This window comes from Aquila chrysaetos, chromosome 6 (assembly GCF_900496995.4).
Source record: "Aquila chrysaetos chrysaetos chromosome 6, bAquChr1.4, whole genome shotgun sequence".
In the NCBI taxonomy this organism is placed as follows: domain Eukaryota; kingdom Metazoa; phylum Chordata; class Aves; order Accipitriformes; family Accipitridae; genus Aquila; species Aquila chrysaetos.
In genome coordinates, this window is record NC_044009.1 from 6,107,951 (window position 1) to 6,124,948 (window position 16,998).

Consider the following 16,998-nt stretch of genomic DNA (forward strand, 5'->3'; position numbering starts at 1 on the left):
GGATTTTGACAGCTGTGCGGAGTCTGTTAGGGTTTAATGTAATATGCAGGCAAGTAAGTTCCTTTAAAACAAGGCTGATGCATGCCCTCTTCTGCAGCTGCAAGACATGGCTCAGGTTAAGTGGGATGAGGACTTGTGTATCGGAAGAGAAGTAATTTTACAATTCAAATGACAGAATAAACACACAGACTTTTTGCTCACAAAGCCACATGCTGATACACATAAAATCTGCTACCCTAAAAGCTCAATTTTTAAAAGACTTTTCCCATGAAAATTTGTGTGAGCTTTTGAAACTAGCTTTCTATTCTCATTCTTTTACTAACTTTGCTCGGGGACAATATTTTTCCCCCTTCCTCCCCAACAACCTTGTGAAGTGTTGTTAAAGATACTATCCACAGCATCAGCTTCCTTTGATTGCTCTTTTAGGCTGTGTGTCTAGATGGAAACCTAGCAACACAATAACTGTATTGAAGGGAGATGTTTCAATAGCTACACTTCTTTTATCACACTGGATGCATCTTCAGAGGTTAGACTCATTAAGCCAGTCTCTTTACCCCTTTAGAGCCTTGTAGTTTGATTCCCTACGCCTGGAATAAAACAGACCCGAGCTAGTGAAAAAGACAACAAAGATGGAATGGAAATGCTTAATATGATAAAAGATCCATTCCTCTTTTCTTCCTGCTGCCCCTGTGAATACTTGCTGTATTCCCATGGGGAAAATACTCTGCTATGGAGGGAGAATGCTCATCTAATAGAAAAATGATTCAAGGGGAAACTAGCCATCAGCATTTGTGACGGTTTCACCTAGACACAGGGAAAAGCTAAGGGATGAATGGCCCAGAGTGGTATGTAACATGTGAGAACCAGACTGGTGGTTGGGAAGTAGCAACAGCATCGTTCCAATTACCCACTGTGGTGAAGATTGTGATTCAGTTTCTGCAATGTACGGGGCCAAATTCATTGCGCATACAGTCTCTTTACAACAGTGAAATAAGGCACTTATAGGGAGTCAAGGTGACAGTATCTGACTGGCTCTGTGTAATCTGGGGGCACAGTAATGAGGGATTTCCCACTGGTGAAATCTCTGTTAGTTTTCAGGTGTTTGGGGAGAATGCCTTTGCTAGGTGCTAAAAAGTCTCTCAATACCTAGTATGTCCATGGCCACGCCTCCCAAGATCTTGTACTTTTTCAGCATTAATGAATTAAACATCACAAATGCCTTTGTCAGGCCAATAGAAAAAATGGTTAGGTTACAAGACAACTTTGACCACTTCTGTGTCTGTCATTTCTGAACTGTCAAATGAGAAGTGTTTTTAACAAGCTGTATTGTGCAGGAGTTTATGAGGATAGCTGCCAAGTGTGCGTATGTATATGTAACTGTATAGCATGAGAGTGGTAGGATGAGTGCATTTCGGTATGGCACTGGGGGAGGGTATGAATACAGTGTTAACATTTTGCATCCAAAAAAATCACAGCACATCTGAAATCCTCTTGTGATGCCAGTGCTCTGAGATAAGTGCTGCTTATACAAAGACTTGCCTATTGGGTACAAGTACTTAATAAGTAAGCTTGACTGAAACTGGAGAGGGATAGGAGTTCATACCCTGACGGCATATGGAAAATCTGGATAAGCTATGATTTTTATTTCTGAAGTTTGAACATGTCCTACTATGAGTCCCAGGGTCTCCGGGTGATGCTGCCGTGGTCTCTGTGCATGCCAACATGCAGTAAATCCTGGCAAGATTCTCTTTAGCACAAGGCATTTAGCATACAGTTGGTTTAATCCTCTAATCTTATCAAGCACTGACATAAATGAGAACTGAACAGATTAATTCATTCTAAAAAATCAAACCCCCGTTATAATTTTCAATGTAGTGCACAAGATTTCTCCTTTCACTTACCTGATTGGCTTATTTTTTTTATCCATTGTATGTTTAAAAGTATCCGACTATGGATTTGGACTCAGTGGTGAAAGGTACTCGGTAATCCTCTCTCCTGTGATGTGAGTTTATCTGCTGTTTAAGTAGCCTCAGGGGATTTCAGGATCAGAGCCAGTAATGTGGTCTGGGGGGCTCCATTTACTGGAAGTTGCAAGGTTGGCAGAGGAAGGAGTTCCTGCTAAGTGTGGGTACTTGTTACCTCCTTGGTGACAAGCAGTCCCGTTTACTTTTTCTTCCTTTTGTCCCAGTCAAGAGGAGTGGAACATGTCTTTTGCCTTGTCCTTTCCACACACCTCCCTGTTTCTCTCCATACAGAGAGATAAAACAATCCTCACAAGGTGTGTATGCAAGCTGCCGTTCGGCTCTGTGAATGTGTGGCCAGGGGCATGGGAATGTGTTTCCAGACCCTGTGATGAAGTTGAACAATGAAATATTAGTTTCTAGCGCTCCCTTATATCTCCCCTGTGATACCACAGAACAGGCTATCACTTTAAATGATTGATTTCACACAGATTTACTTGAGTTCATTCATCTTGATGCAGCTTTACCAGGGTGAATTTTCTCTGAGGTCTAGCCTTACTGATGTCTTTTCTAAGGGCTAGATCCTGCCTCCTTTTCTCTTGCAGAGGAGTACCTTATTTCATGAATAGCTCTGCTGCATTCGGTGAGACTGTTTAAAGAGTAAGGTGCTGTGGTGCCCGTGACTCAGGCTAATGCAAGTCAATTTAAAGGACAGATCAAGCGCAGTGTGAGTATGGATTGCAGTGTCTGGCCCTTAATGAATAATTCAGGAACATGGAGAAGACAACGTAAGAGTTAAGTGCTTAATCTAGCTCTAGGTGAAGTCAGCAAGAGACTTTCCATTGACCCCAGTCCAGATTATGTTTCAGCACGGGTTTCACTGTGAGTTTGTGAATTGTCCCATTGATGGCAGTGTGCTTCAGGCATGAGCTACAACAACTGTCTGAATTAGTACCCAGTAGAATATTATTTACAACTCTCTTGCCTGTCATATTGTCATTAACTGTCCTCTGCAGCACTGTGAGAGAAGTTTTCTGAGATCTCAGCGCTGCTATTGAGTCATGCTTTTATAGTATTGAAAAAGAGAAAAGACTAATAAATAACTGAAGTGGCACACTATTAACAGGAGAAAATACAGACACAAAGAATTTAGCAAAACAAGCTTCAAAGGTTTAATTTTGGTTGCTTGGAGCTGGGGATGATGCCCCTCCTTTTGCAAGAGCAAGGCATTTGAATGTCATATGGATTTCACCAGGACACTCAGCACTTCACAGCTCAGGAGTCCACTTTTGTCTATTCCTGCCAGTGGCTGAGTGCGTTCTGCCTTCGTGGGGGTGAATTGAACCCCCAGGCACTGGAACTGCTCCTGGGAGACCCATTGTGGTGGGGATGGCAGAGCAGCTATCTTCTGCTATGGGATGCAGAGTGTGGTCTGCAACCGCAGCTCTTGTTTTATGCGGTGGGAATCCTGTCCTTCCAGCTCCCCCAGAGGGATTTGCTTTCCCATAAAGATACAGTTCAGCCCTAGTCATAAGCAGTGCTGATTCTTTTTGATGATAGCAGCGTCATTGACTTGGAGGGGCAGAGCATCTCCTCGTTCTTGTTGTAACTCTGGAAGTATAAAACTTCAGTGGAACTTGTGCCCTTGGTCTCAGCCTACAGGTCCTGGCAGCGCAGCAGGCTTTGCTCGTCCGTGGGGAGGCAAGCATGCCCATTGCAGAGCAGGGCATCCCAGACACAGGCTGTCTCCTGCACTGAAATTAGGGTTTCACAGATACGTGACCCTTTTTTCCTGTTTTGAGTTATCTCTGCTTGCTGGGAGAAGAGGTTTGGGGCACAAGGCTAGGATACTTTCCCTGCCATCTGCCTTAAAGCAGCAGGCTTGAAAGTTGGCACAGTTAATTTCTGATCTTTGCCAAGCTCTGTTAATAGAGAACAACTCCTCGTGAATAGAAGGCAGTTCATGTTACATAAATAGTGGAGAAGGGGGAGAGACCAATGTGTTTGCAGGGGGTGAAAGACATACTGGCAGTCGTCTGGTTCTTAAACTGCTGCTGGCCGTGACTTTCCACTTCTTTATGCGGAGAGTCAGAGGTGAGAATCATTTTTCTGCCTGGACTTCAGGGTGTGGATGCTATTGCTTCTGGGGCCTGGTTCCACAGCTGCAATCTCACTGGCTCTGTGTAAATGCGGTCACGTCAGTGAAGTCACTTTGACTTTATTACTGGGAATGTGAGCCTGGGATCTACCTGCTAAGATGACTACATGGACAAGCTTGTATGGGCTTCAGGGCATCTTGTCTGATGCTGCCACAGATTTTCTTCCCATCTTACTTTTGCATAGCAGAAATTTCTTTGACTTGAACACAGAGTAGGGTTCTAAGAGATTAATAGTTTTACTCTGAGCTCACTTGGCTGTCTGACATTGGGCTAGCAAGTCACAGAGTCTTTGTTTCTTCATCTATATGTGGTGATATATATTTAATAAATAATAATAATGCCCTACATTAAATTTGCACTTTCATTTCCAGGATCATTTGGCTCAATATGTTGTTTCTTTTACAGTCTATCTCCAAAAATGTTTCATAGGAGCTGTGTTTCCCCCTGCCTTCCCATGTTCTTAAAAGATCTGTGTGTTTGCAGACCAATAGCAGAGGAACAAATTAATGTGTTAGCATCACAGGCCTCTGCTGGGTATTAACTTCTTTACGCTTTATCATATTGAGTATGGGAGGAGCTGGAGTATCTGGTAATCAAAGCAGAGGATTGGGAAGAGTTGGGTCCTATTGTTGCTCTGCCACAAACCTTGTGATTTTGAGCAGATCTGGAAGGTTGCTGTAGCAAAGATGACTCTGGGGTTTGGATGTGTCAGTTTCTGAGCACCAAGTTTGTGTCACTGTTAACTGGAGTTGTAGGTACCACTGGTGCTCCCCAAATGGCAACTAAAACTTAGTTGTAACTTGCCTGGTCTTTATTTAGCTTCTGTTAAAGTCAGCAAAAGGAATGGCTGAATTCCAGCAGAGCTGGAGCTAGACTGTGGAGCCTTGCTTAATTCATTTGTAAACTTGCGTATAATCTGACCTATTTCCCTAGAGGAATATGGGAGTTGGATCCGATAGGTGTTTGCAAAGGGTTTATGCAGTGTCTGATAGAACCTGATATGATGCACAAATGCAAAGTGCTCTTTGCTCCTAGGGGGATGTGCTATATGTTGACTTGTTTCTTGGCTCTGTTTTACACCCAGGAGCTGAGAATGAATTGCTTTTGAGTGCTGTATTAAGGTCTGTGGAGACAATTTGGAAAAAACCCGAAACAACACCTAATCCTTTCTACTGCTTGGGGTACTGCTGAACATGCAGCACACTTGATTCCCTGAATCGAATAATTTGTCTTTTTGTTCCTCCTTTTAACAAGGCAAATGAATTCCTGAAGAAGATGGGGCTGCAAACTCAGATTTGAACTGGAGCCCAACATGGCATTTTAAATGTGTCTGAGAAGCTCAAAGCAACCCTGGCTCCTGCTTGTAAATCAAACCTGGCCAAATCCTCTACCACGTCTTTCCCTCCACCTCCCCCCTTGCACACCCTCCCACTTGCTCTCCAGCTAACAACTCATGCGCCAAGTTTAATCTCCAAGCCAATTTTTATGGCTGAGTTGAAATGGAAAGGTGGACAGGCCCACAAGAGCATGAAAGTGACTCAATAAAACAGTGGGCTCCATTTAAACTGAGGGCCATGAATCTGGAGAACATAGGCAACAGCTTGTTTTGAAAGCTGAATCTATTTTGCTGGAAAGCTTGGGCTAGTTCTTGAACCATTCTGGTGCTTCCTGCCAGCAGTTGCAATTTCCAGACTCCAGACCCAGGCATTGCAAGCTGTGGTTCTTCAGGACCCATTGAGCACTTGTTAGTGCCTTGGACTTGCCTGAGTGTCAAATCTATGGACAAGCTTTTAAATGGAGTGTCTCAGAATCTGACGTATATGCTTCGAGCCATTTTTTTGCACATCGGAATTTTACTTCCAAGGCCACCCCTTCTCTTTCTCCCCATCCTAACCCTTACATCTCAGCTCTGTCACTTCTCATGGAGCTCTTTGAGACAGGCAGCAAGTGGGCAACTGAGCTGTGGTCTTTGATGTTCTTTGGTCCATTTCACTTCTGTCACAGATGTCAATATACTTGTGCACAGAGCATGCTGCAGCATCTTAGGGAGCTACAAAACACCAGCCTATGACAACTGGAAACAAGATATATCAGCAGGTAAATGTTTCATCCCCTGTGGTGCTGCTTAAGCTGAAGAAAAGAAGCTTCATTCCTGTAAATCTGCTACATGGAACCAATTCCTTCGTGAAAGTTACCTCACACTAACTGCAGAGTTCATAGCATTGGTTTCTGTGTAAGTGGTACAGTAAAGCATTTGACCTTATTTAGATTCCAATAACAGAGAGCTATGCTGTAAGTAGCAGAGACAGATTAAGTTAAGACTGTGATGACATTTCCTTTACAGACCTCTTGCTGTTCCTTGTATTTCTGCTGTATTTCTGATGTGTTGTGGGGGAGATCATTCCTTCTGGATCCAAATCTTGGCACACATGCAGCTAAATCATTCCTGCGTGTATACCACCTGCCTACATTCCCATTTATTCGGTTATGTTGCAGATTCTGGTACTGTTTGCATTTCCATTCCTCTGGCTGGTTTGGGGAGTGCCTCTAAGCAGTCTGCTCCCTTATTCAGCCAAATGGGCCTGGTTTCCAGAGGGCCAGACACAGTTCCACTTCAGCACAGGGCAGTGGAGTGAGTCTCTTTGAAAACCAATTTACAAATGTCTGTGCAAGAATAGCCTGTATTTGCTTGTGGAGGGGGATCCCAGGAGGCTCTGGGACAAGGCATGTTGTGAAAGGATGGAAGATGGGGTCTCCAGAACATGAGAGCAATTCGGAAGCAGATAATGTGATTTGCCCCAGGAAAGCTAGAAAAACTAATAGCAGAGCCACGAATGTTTCCTTTGGTTTTGTGTTTTAACTGCAGGACTCGGTCCTGCAGTTAGCACAAGTAGCATCTCAGCCTGTAAATGCCTGGCTGAGAAGTGTAGGATGCAGTAAGGAACTGGGAACCATTGCTTGAAATGCTTTGATCCTTTGCCTGATGGCAGTCCCTTGGTATCCTTTGGGTTGTATGATTGCTGTTGACGAGCTCCTGAGCTTGTGCAGCTTGCGTGGCTGTTAATCTCTGAATCTTTGGTGGTAGAGGGGAACAGGGACAAGGGTGGTGTCTGCCTCTTTCTGAACTGCTCCTGTGCTAGGCATAGATCACGCTCCTCTGGGTCTGTCCTGGGAGGGAAAAGAGGGGAGAGAGAAGGGACATGGCTGCTGTCTCAGCTCAGTCCTGGTGGCCTAAATCAGTATCCTATAGACGTGGCTTCACTGGCAGCTTCTGGGAGCTGCCGTCAGCAACATTTCCCTCCCTTTCACAGGGACTAGCAGGAACCAGCTCTTAGTGTCTCTTGTCTGTATTAGGAAGCATCCAGGACTCTCCCTGAGATTAGTGTGTCATTAAAGCCTGTTCGCTTATTCTGAGACTCTGCCCCCTCCTCTGCTAATGGTCTGCAGGACTGTGCTCATTGAGCTGTGATAACATTTAATGTGAGTTTCTGCATGGTTGGTGCAGCTGGCAGTATAAGTCCTTGTACTGGCAGGGGATCTGCTGACGTACTGTTCAGGCACTGAGGCATCTTGTCTCATCTCCACATCCTCTCCTTCCCCTCAGGAAGTTTTCCTCCTGTTCTGAAAAACCTTGTGTTCACCCACGTCCTGCTCTGGAGCAGTCAGCTGCAGCACTAGAGGCTGTCCAGCCTCTGGCTTTTATACCTCTGCTTCCAGATTTCTCACTGATCCTGGGAAGATGAAAAAGCAGTGCTAATTAATCTAATTCCAGAAGCACCAGGTTTTCATAGGAGGAGAGCAGCTAGCTGGATGTGTTTGAGAGAGAAGTGTGGGAGGTAAGAAGGACATACCTGCTCAGATCCCACTTTATGGGCTTCTGAGAGCCAGCTAGCTACAAGTTACTTTGTGAGTACCTCCTGATCAGTAGTAAGTTTTCCATGGGTGACAGCAGAGCATGGTTTGCTGCAGTCATTCCCACTCAGCTGTGGTCGCTGTCAGGGTGAATTCTCCTCAAAGTTCAGGCCCTCGCATTCCTAGAAATAAGGCGGCATGTCTGTACCACAGATGAACTCAGCTCAGTGCGTGGAGCTGGAATGGTGCATGAACGACCTTGGGTATGACTTCTGCTCTCTCATTTATGAGAGGACTACAGCATCACCCATTCCTCCTTCATGCTGGTATGTGGAGAGCCCTGCTGAAGAACTGAATGTGACTGAAATGCCATAGGAGCTGTGTCCCCACCACTGATTGCAGTCCTTACAGCCTTCCTTTTGTGAACCTGGCATTTTCTGATGTCTGTAAATTATAGCAGCAAGAAGGCAAAACTTTTAGATGCATCAGAGTGAGGCTAGGTAGCATCTGCAGTGAGACACTGTGGCCTGTATGACTGACACATGCAGATGGGAATTTCTACCTGTGGAAGGTCAGAGCATGATGAACAGAGCTGGCTGAATACAGAGACTTCAGGTGAAGGGGAGTACCTGCAACATTTTCTTTTAACCTTAATTGTACTTTTTATGTTGGAGTGGCAAGAAGTGGAGATGAAATAGCTGCTTGTGCTGTGGTTGGCAAGAAGGACTGGCAGCATAGGTTGGCATTCCTGCATTACCTTTCATATTGCTGCTCACAGAATCACAACCAGCAAAGTCTCCTCAGCACAAACTGCCACTTAGGCTGCTGGCGAGAAAGCAGTTCACATGCACGGTGAGGAAGAAATTACCCTCCTCCTTCTCAGTAATGAACTAGCAGCTTATGGGGAGACTCTGGAGAGGGGCCTTTAGGAGAGGGTGTTTTGATTAGTCCCAGAAGCACAGTGTGCACACAAGCAGGCTATTGCTGGGGAGCTGCAGATGGAGGAGAGTGCACAGCCAGCCCTTGTCTTCATACTTCCTCCTGCTGCAAGGAGCAGGTGTGGGGAGCAGGGCCAGAGCCGGGAATCATGCAGCTGAGCATAGAGTGGTATCAGTGCCCACAGTGACGTAAACTGGGGAGCCTGAGCACTAGGAGGAATAATAAATGACTGGCACGCGCTGACAGCAGGACTTGGCTTTCCTTTTCAGGGTGACAGTGGTGTGGGAAGCTTGAGTTTATCTAGAAAAGAACAGCACATGAGCTTTGGGGATGGCAGTTTATTCCAGGGGCTTGGGAATTGTTGAATCCCCTCTGTAGTCTGAGATTCCTTCCTGGAGTGAGTGACACTTCTTGGGATAACACTACAAGGCCCTGGTTTGTGGCAGCCATCTGTATTTAATGATCTGTAAAGGCTTTGCTATGAACACAGGTGCTCAGGGGTAGACATTGGAGTGCGGAAATCCGCACACCTTTAACAAGCTTGTTATCTTGGGCCCCTGGTAGGTGGGATCCAGGGTGCTCTTGAAGTCTGTCTCGAGGCACCCAAAAGCACACAGCTGATCCAGAAGCCAACCCTTCACTTAGCAACAGTAAGTGGCGGGGGTTCAGACAAAATCAAAGTAATTTTTGTAGTGGTTAGGTAAGTCATTTCTGAAGCATATCAGAGTCTCAGCTTGTTTGGTGTCTGTGTGCAGAAACCTGTAAGTGCCACATGCCTGAGTGACAGCGGGGCCTTATCATTAACACAAGCAAGTAACTCAAGTGGTAAATGTGGCACAAGGCTGCAAGGCATGTTTTGTGAGATTATAACCAAGAAGCTGTCTTCCAACACCTACAATCATTAGTTACAATAACCAGGAGCAAATTATTTTATCAGGAAATGAATTTTCTTTGGCAATGACATGCATGTTAGTGAAGTTCTTGTGTAGGTTCACCTCAGCAGCAGTCCTGGGATGGCAGGGCACTGAACGTGCATGGTTTGATGCCAACAAATCCTGGTGACCTTCCTCTTCGAAAAGTGCCAGTTTCAGTACCTTGAAGCGAGTATTTGGGGGCAATTTATTGTGTCCTTTTGGATTTTTTTAAGTTTGTCAGGATACAGATTCTTCCTGGAGCCACTTAGGAAGTAGCACCCTAGGACAGCCCTTATGGCTGGTACCTGCTGCAGCCATGGTGGGGCTGCCTCAATTTCCCAAACTAGTGCTATATGAAGGTCTCCCCCTGGTCCAAGGCTGTGGGCTCACTCTTTTTCCCAGTTAAGGAAACATTCAGGAAAAGTGTGTTGTTAAAATGGGAAACTGGGATGGCTGAGCTAGTTCTTATTTGCAGGCATCTTACTCCTAGCAAAGCACAGTAGAGCTGCTTTTGCTCTACTTCTTGCTTTTGCTGTGCATCCTTGTGTGGATCACAGCTGTAAGGTTACCTAGTTCTTCTGTTTGCTTTCTTCTTGGTCTGTTCTGTGTGCAGGTGGCGGCTTCTCATGTAGCAAAGCAAACACCTTTTAAACCGATCTCTTTCCCTTTACCCCATATACTGATCTTGCAGTCCCTTTCTCCAGCCTGTTCCTTGTCCACATGGCCAGGTTAGAGTTAAAGAGAGATGAGGGAACTGGTGGTCCTTGTGCGCTCTGGCACTGTTAAGCCTTTCTGAGGTGTCCCAGGTACTGGCATGCATGTTACTGGTTAGCATAGATTGTGTGAAATTGGCTATCATTGTGGAGTTTGGATGTCACTCACCAGCACAGAGGTTACGTTGCACAGCAATGGTTACACTTGATGTTACAGCTCCAATTGTGCTCGCAGAACAAAGTGGAGTTTGTTGCGTACAACCCCCATCTGTGCCGTTCTGTGCACTCTAAGAAATTAGGTATCTTGTGTGTCAAAGTAGGCACCCAAAATAAGTATCTATTTTTTCTTTCTGATCTCCTGATCTCCCGCATCTGTCAGATGCGGACTACACCACCCCCTCCTCCTCAGAGATGCTAGGAGAAGATTCAGTTCAGTCCTGTTTGTTCAGCCCTCAGACTCTGTCGTGACAGGCAGTGTTGAAAAGCTCATGAGGAAATTAATAATTCTGCCTCTGAGCCAGGCATGAGCAGCATGCAGGAAATGAGGCGTGAGACCACACACCGAACAATGAGGAGAGAACAAGCTAGCGAATAGCTGCTGGGTTCCGGGAGCATCATCCATCGCATGCACTGGTGGAGGCCAGGGTCCGTGCCTTTGGACACTGGGCTTGGAAGAAAAACTGCACTGCAAAGCATTTACAGAAGGGGGGCAAATTAAGGATGCTGTGTCAGCCCTGAATTTGGCATTTCCTCACTGGTGAGTGCTTGACTTTGCAGCTAATCTTTCCACACTGTTTTTGGCATGCAATTATGAGTAGATCTAATCAGTGCTTGTCAGACACCTGGAATAGCAGGCAGGTGCAGGCAGGAGATCCTCAACGTCATAGGCTGAGAGTGTTCCAGCCAGCCTTTGTCCATTCTGAAAGCAGGTCAATAGATCATAGACTCATTTAGGTTGGAGAAGACCTTTAAGATCATTGAGTCTGACTGGTTCCTTCCATTTCTAGCTGCTCTTATCTTAGCCAGAGTGTAAAAGTGCCTGTAAGGGGAAAGAAGGGTAGGACAGTCAGCAGTGAAAGAGAACACCTCAGTTAGGAGTGAGTGTGCATGCATGTACTTGATTTCATAAAGCTTGGGAGATCAGACAATCCTACATCCTGTATACATCCCTATCGTCTTGCCTCCTGTGGGCAAGTGGGATGGCAAACAATAGAGCTTTAAATGTATTTTTTTAAATAATTTTGTTGAACTTTTTTCCCAGCAAACACATATTTACATCATTGCGCTACAATTCCAACAGCACTGTGCTGCTGGAGCATTTTGATGTCATTCTGACCTGCAAAGTGCCTGGGGTATGGCAGTGTTTTTGTGCATCTTACCAAAGGATTTAAAGCAAGTGAGAAGGGAAATGCAAAGGGCCCAGAAAGAAAATAGATTAAAGCCTTGTTGCTGCATTGTGCTGTACAGCTGGATGAGTAGACCTGTTTGATTAATAATGGTGGAGCCAGCCCAGCCAGCAGTTTAAACCAGTGCCTTTAAGCAGCATGTGCATCTCTGGGTTTGTATCCCACTGAAACACGTTCTGGGTCATATCCTCAGGCACAGGTTCTGGTCAATGGCAGAATTAAGCCAGTCTCTTCAGAAGTATTTCAGAAGATTCAGCGTCAGGTGCCCAGTCTGAGGTGTCCTGGGCCTATTTTTCTTTTCCAGGAGTGCTGACACCTCTGAAAGTCAGACCTCCAGTTAGGGGCCCAGACATTGTATCTAATTCCTCCTTACTGTTTCATTTTTCCCAGTTAAGAAAGGTGGTGTAGGCTGACAAGGGGCAACACGCAGCACTCAGTTACAGCTGTGTTGATAAAGGGAGAGCAGGGACCTGAGAAAGCCATTCTTGGTTGTTCTTTGAAATTATACTTCTAGACTAGTCTCAGTGATTCGAGCGCAGAGCAAAACTCTGGTCCTGAGTCTCAGTGTCACTGTGGAGCCCTGCTTTAGAGTGGGTATACATTAATGATGCCTTCCAGTTGTTTTACGCGGCCAGTGCTGCGTACAGCATTCTTCAGCATAACAGGGCCTGGGAGGCACTCTGTCCATCCCTGCTATCAACTGTGCATTGTTACAGAGAGGTGTTTGTTTTTGCAGGAGCTGGATGCTCTTAGGGTGATTTTGCAAGCACAAAGGCCATTTCTGTCCCTCTTGGAGGAACTTTATATAGCTAACAAAAGGGCCTAAAGCTGCTCCAAGAGTTTTCAGGAATACAAATAGGACCACAAAACTGCTAGCTCTGCTCTGAAAGCTTTGCCCATGGGAGAAACGAATGTGAAATTTAATTATTTTGTCGATAGGAATCTCCCATATTACAGAAATTGTCTTTCCCTCCCCTTCTAGCCTTGTGCTTTCTTTCCTTTTTTCTTTCTAGCTTGCTGATGCACAAGGCTTCCTTTTTCCTGTAAGAAGGAACAACTGAGTAATTGAAATGGAACACTAGTGGGGATTTTTTAATCTGAAAGTCAGCACTAATTAGTCAGGTCGGGTGTAATTAGCTTCCTCATCTGTCACTGCCTCCCCCCAACTTCTCAGTGACTTTCTTCTATCCTAGATTTCACTGAAAAAGAACTCTGTCACATGGGAACTGCCTGGGTGTTTTTCCTGTTTGGGTGCAAATGAGTGACAATCCCTGCAGGGCTCTTGGGGTCTGAGCTGGATCCCACCTGCTGCAGTCAAGGGCAAAACTCTTCCTGATCTTAAGGTCTCCCAGCTTTGGCTTTGTCCCTTCTTTTCTGCTGTGTGTCAGGCTCACGGGAGTCATAATTATTCCTACCCTGTGCTCCATAGCCCTGCAGCGCTTTAAATGCTTAATTTGTTACTCCGATCAGACTGGTAAGTTGCAGCAAGACATGGGAGGATGCCCAGGTTAAATTGTTGAACAGGGGTGCAAATATCAAGGGGCTTGGATGCCCAGGCTGCCAGTCCCTGTTTCATCTGTGACAGTCATCCAGGGAGGAAAGGGGTGAGCCTCTTCCATTGGGCTCTGGTAGCATTCATGGCCATGATGCTGAGGTTCAGCTGCAGGTTGTCTGGTGTGCAGGGCTGGGGATGTGGCTCAGATCTGATGTGAGATAGCCTCTGTGGTCCTCTGGACAGAAGTGCCCATTGGTACTGAAAAATAGCTTTGGCAAGGAGACCTTCCTTGTTTTCCTCCTAGTCATGTTTCCACACTGCTGCTGTGGTTGGGAAGAGGCAAACCAGATAATCAGCGGGATCCTGGCATTATTGGTACCTTCCTTAAAGCTGTGTGTCTTTGTACCAACGCAGGGTTGGAAGATGTGAGTCTCTTCATGGCCACATACCTCTTTGCTGTGATGGATTTTCTGAACTCGCACCTTCAGATCAGGAAGGATCTTCATCCTGGGAGGATGCTGAAACTGCCTGACAGTCTGAAGGCTGAATGCTAAGGGAGGAAGGTTTTTACGTACTGTACAGACTCCTCCTTCCCTTCCACTCTTGAATCCCTCTCCTACCCTCCCTTTCCAGCTCAGTTAGTTTTCTACAAGGTCCCTCCAAGCTCAGCTGTGCTGCTGAATCAGCAGCTCGCTTGCCTCTCCCCCCTTTCCCCATCTCCGAGTGGTTCTTGGCTGGCTGGCTGAGTGAGGCAGCACAGGTGAGCAAGTGCTGACACCAGGATAGGAGTTAGGTGAGCTGCACACAAAGTGTGCAGGCCCGTCTTTGCCAGAGGAACACGGGGTCTGTGGTTTCTATGCAGCCATTAGGCAAAAGGTTTGAGATTTGTCCCCCTCCTTGCAGCACATTCTCTGTAGGCAGCTCTGCAGAGCAGAGCTATGCAGTAGAGCTCTGCAGTTCTGCAACCCTGCTGTTGAACTTCGTCCATACTGTGGTAGTGTGGGGAAGGGAAAGGGCCCCACACCCCACATCTTCCCAGTGTCAGGAGAGCCTGGAGTGGGGAGACCTGCCCTTTGCTTTGCCCCTGTCTTGTGCTGTGAGCTGGCTGTCCAATGTGCACAGTCTGCTCACACAGTCTGCCTTTGCATGGCTGTGCAGAAAACGGGAGCTGCTGCAGGCTGTATGGGTAGGCTTGAGGAGCTCTTTTTGCTGAAGCAGCTGGTTCAGGGTCTGTCCTTCACTGGGTGTGTGGTGGCCGCCTAGGCCCTTCTCAACATGGATCTATTCAATGCTTGTATGTTCCTCGTGGAAAAACCTGAAAGCATCAGGACAGTGGGAAGGGGTCCCTGATGTGGGGCACCCCGTGGTGACTGCAGCTGTGGCTCTGGCTTCCTGCTTGCAGTCTGGATCGGGGCTGTCCATAAAGTGGCGTTGTAGGTTCCTGCAAGATCTGGCTTCGTGTGGCCAAGCGTGTGACTCCGGAAGCAGAGGGTATTTTGTGAGGCAGAACCTGTCGTGGTAGTGGAGGTTTTCAGTTAAAGTATTTATTTACTAACTACTTTGCCCAGTTTCCTTTACCTTTCTCTGATTCATGGAAGCTACACCTGTAGCAGCACCCTAAATCTGAGCCAGGAAGCTTCTTCACAGGAGGTTCTGCCACAATACAGAGTCCTGACTGGTTTTGAACCAGGAGGAAGCCTGTTTGCTTTGGAAGGGGCAGAGGGAAGCCCAAGAAATCTGAATGCCTATGCCAACTGGCTGAATCAGTGCCTCTTTAAAGAAATGGATCCAGGGCTGCTAGGAGTGCTCTTATCTTCTGCTCTCTCAAACCTGGAGCAGGCCAAGCTTGTACAGAATTGAGGCAGAGCTTTGATGAGGGCTGCAGGATTAGGTCCACTGTGCATCTCCTGAAACCGAAAAAGTAACTGGGCCATGCTTCAGTGCTGAGTCTCTGGGTAGTACAGGAAGTGGTGGAGGGAAAACAGGCCAGCCCCCAAGTAGAATTCAAGCAGAAAAATGCATTTCACTCCCCTTCTGGCTGATTTCAGGGTTTATCTCCCCCGCCGATTCACTTTGCTGTGTTTTGGGTTGGATAAGCTTTCATCCTGACCCAGGCAGGATCTGACGAAGGCAGTAAAGCCAGACGAGTCCCAAGGGCAATGCTAAGTGAGCTGTGTCTGGCTTTGCAGCTGAATCATGTGGTTAATTCTCTTTTGAAGGGAGTTCAGAGCTGTGGTGGAACTAGGGCAGGATGTACACATGTGCTTGCCCCACATGCAGAGGGAGGCTGTCACTGTCAGGGACAGCACAACCCAGGTGCCTCCTTCCCTGCCCTTGCCTTTCTGCCTGGACCAAATCTTGATCCTTCCCTGACTCGGTTCTCGTGTGAGTCCATATAATCTTGGGGCTTTTCCAGCATTTGCTGTGCTGGGGTTTACACCAGCATCAGAATTTGTACCAGTCTTTAGAGGGTAGCATGTGTTGGCCTTCATAGATTGTGGGTACCCATCTGTTATAATTGCAGTTACCATGATAGTGGGTGGAAGAGCCAGAGAGAGATGCCTGAGGTCTGATCCCTTCCTTGAGTTGAGGATTTAGCTCTTGGTTAAAAAAGAAGATTGTATGATCCTTTTTTCTGCTGGCTTATTACTATCTCAGTCTCTCTTGTTTCCCTTTCTTGTCACGTGCAGGCTCTTCTGTTTCAGGATTAGAATCTTTTCCTTCCTTCTCCTCAGTAGCTCAATAAATGGGAAATTATTATGGCTCTTTACCTCTCTTTCTAAAGAGAGAATACATATGCTTGATCAGGTCTTGCAGTAACCCCATTCTGTTGAAGGAGAGCCCAGGCCATGGGAGGAAGGGCAGGTGGGTGGAGTGGAGGTAACTGTGTGTACACACCAACTTGCCCAGATGGGATGAGTGAGGTTTGCACCTCCATTCATGCAGCATCTATCTGCACTGCTAAAGTGAGCTGAAGTTGTAGCTTGGTTGTCTCTTAGAGGCAGAAGGGTGATAGTACTTGTCAGCCCAGCGATGGATGGGAGTTACACACTGGCCAAGGGCTTGCATGTGCTGAGGATGCCTGTCTGCAAAGGCGAGCAGCGTGTGGCGACCTGTGAGCTGGGGCTGGCGTGCCAGCAGGCTTTGGACACATAGGAGGATGTCACTGCCCTCCACTGTTTTGTCAGTATTGATGGGATTACGGCTGCTCTGTGGGGAGAGTTTGCGAGTGTAGAGAGTGGGAGACAGGGCAGGACTGCAGTAAGGAGCAGCTGGGAGAGGATTTATAGATTCAGGGACTTGGGAAAGCCTCCTCCCTGTTGTGATGCAAGTAAGGGTCTCTGTAAGCAACAGCAGAAGAGCACATGGGTATGCATGCCCGTGAAGTTGAGGCAGAGGAGCACCTGCAGGCCAGTAGCTGTCTTGGGCGGCATTGTTCATACGCTCTTGGCTTTGCCCCAGTGCCTAAGGCTCATGCATTGATGCGTGGCTGTTCAGAGAAACTTTCAGATGCTCCCTGGCTGTTTAGGATTATGCATCCTGAATATTAAAGAAATCT

At 46.6% G+C, this 16,998-nt stretch overlaps 1 protein-coding gene across 6 annotated transcripts in view; it reads left to right on the top strand.

Annotated features, from left to right (window-relative positions):
* DISP3 (dispatched RND transporter family member 3) overlaps positions 1-16,998 on the top strand; it is a 44,739-nt gene that overhangs the window by 2,874 nt on the left and 24,867 nt on the right. Inside the window, exon 1 of one of the 6 annotated variants that reach the window (XM_041124604.1) lies at positions 6,102-6,217. The exons of 4 other annotated variants lie outside the window; for them this stretch is intronic. In XM_041124604.1, the coding sequence (XP_040980538.1) occupies positions 6,188-6,217 (30 nt within the window). In that variant the 5' untranslated portion in view covers positions 6,102-6,187. Of the gene's footprint in view, positions 1-6,101; positions 6,218-10,374; positions 11,296-16,998 lie in introns of those variants that run through there. One more of the 6 variants, XM_030016991.2, reaches the window with a different exon arrangement.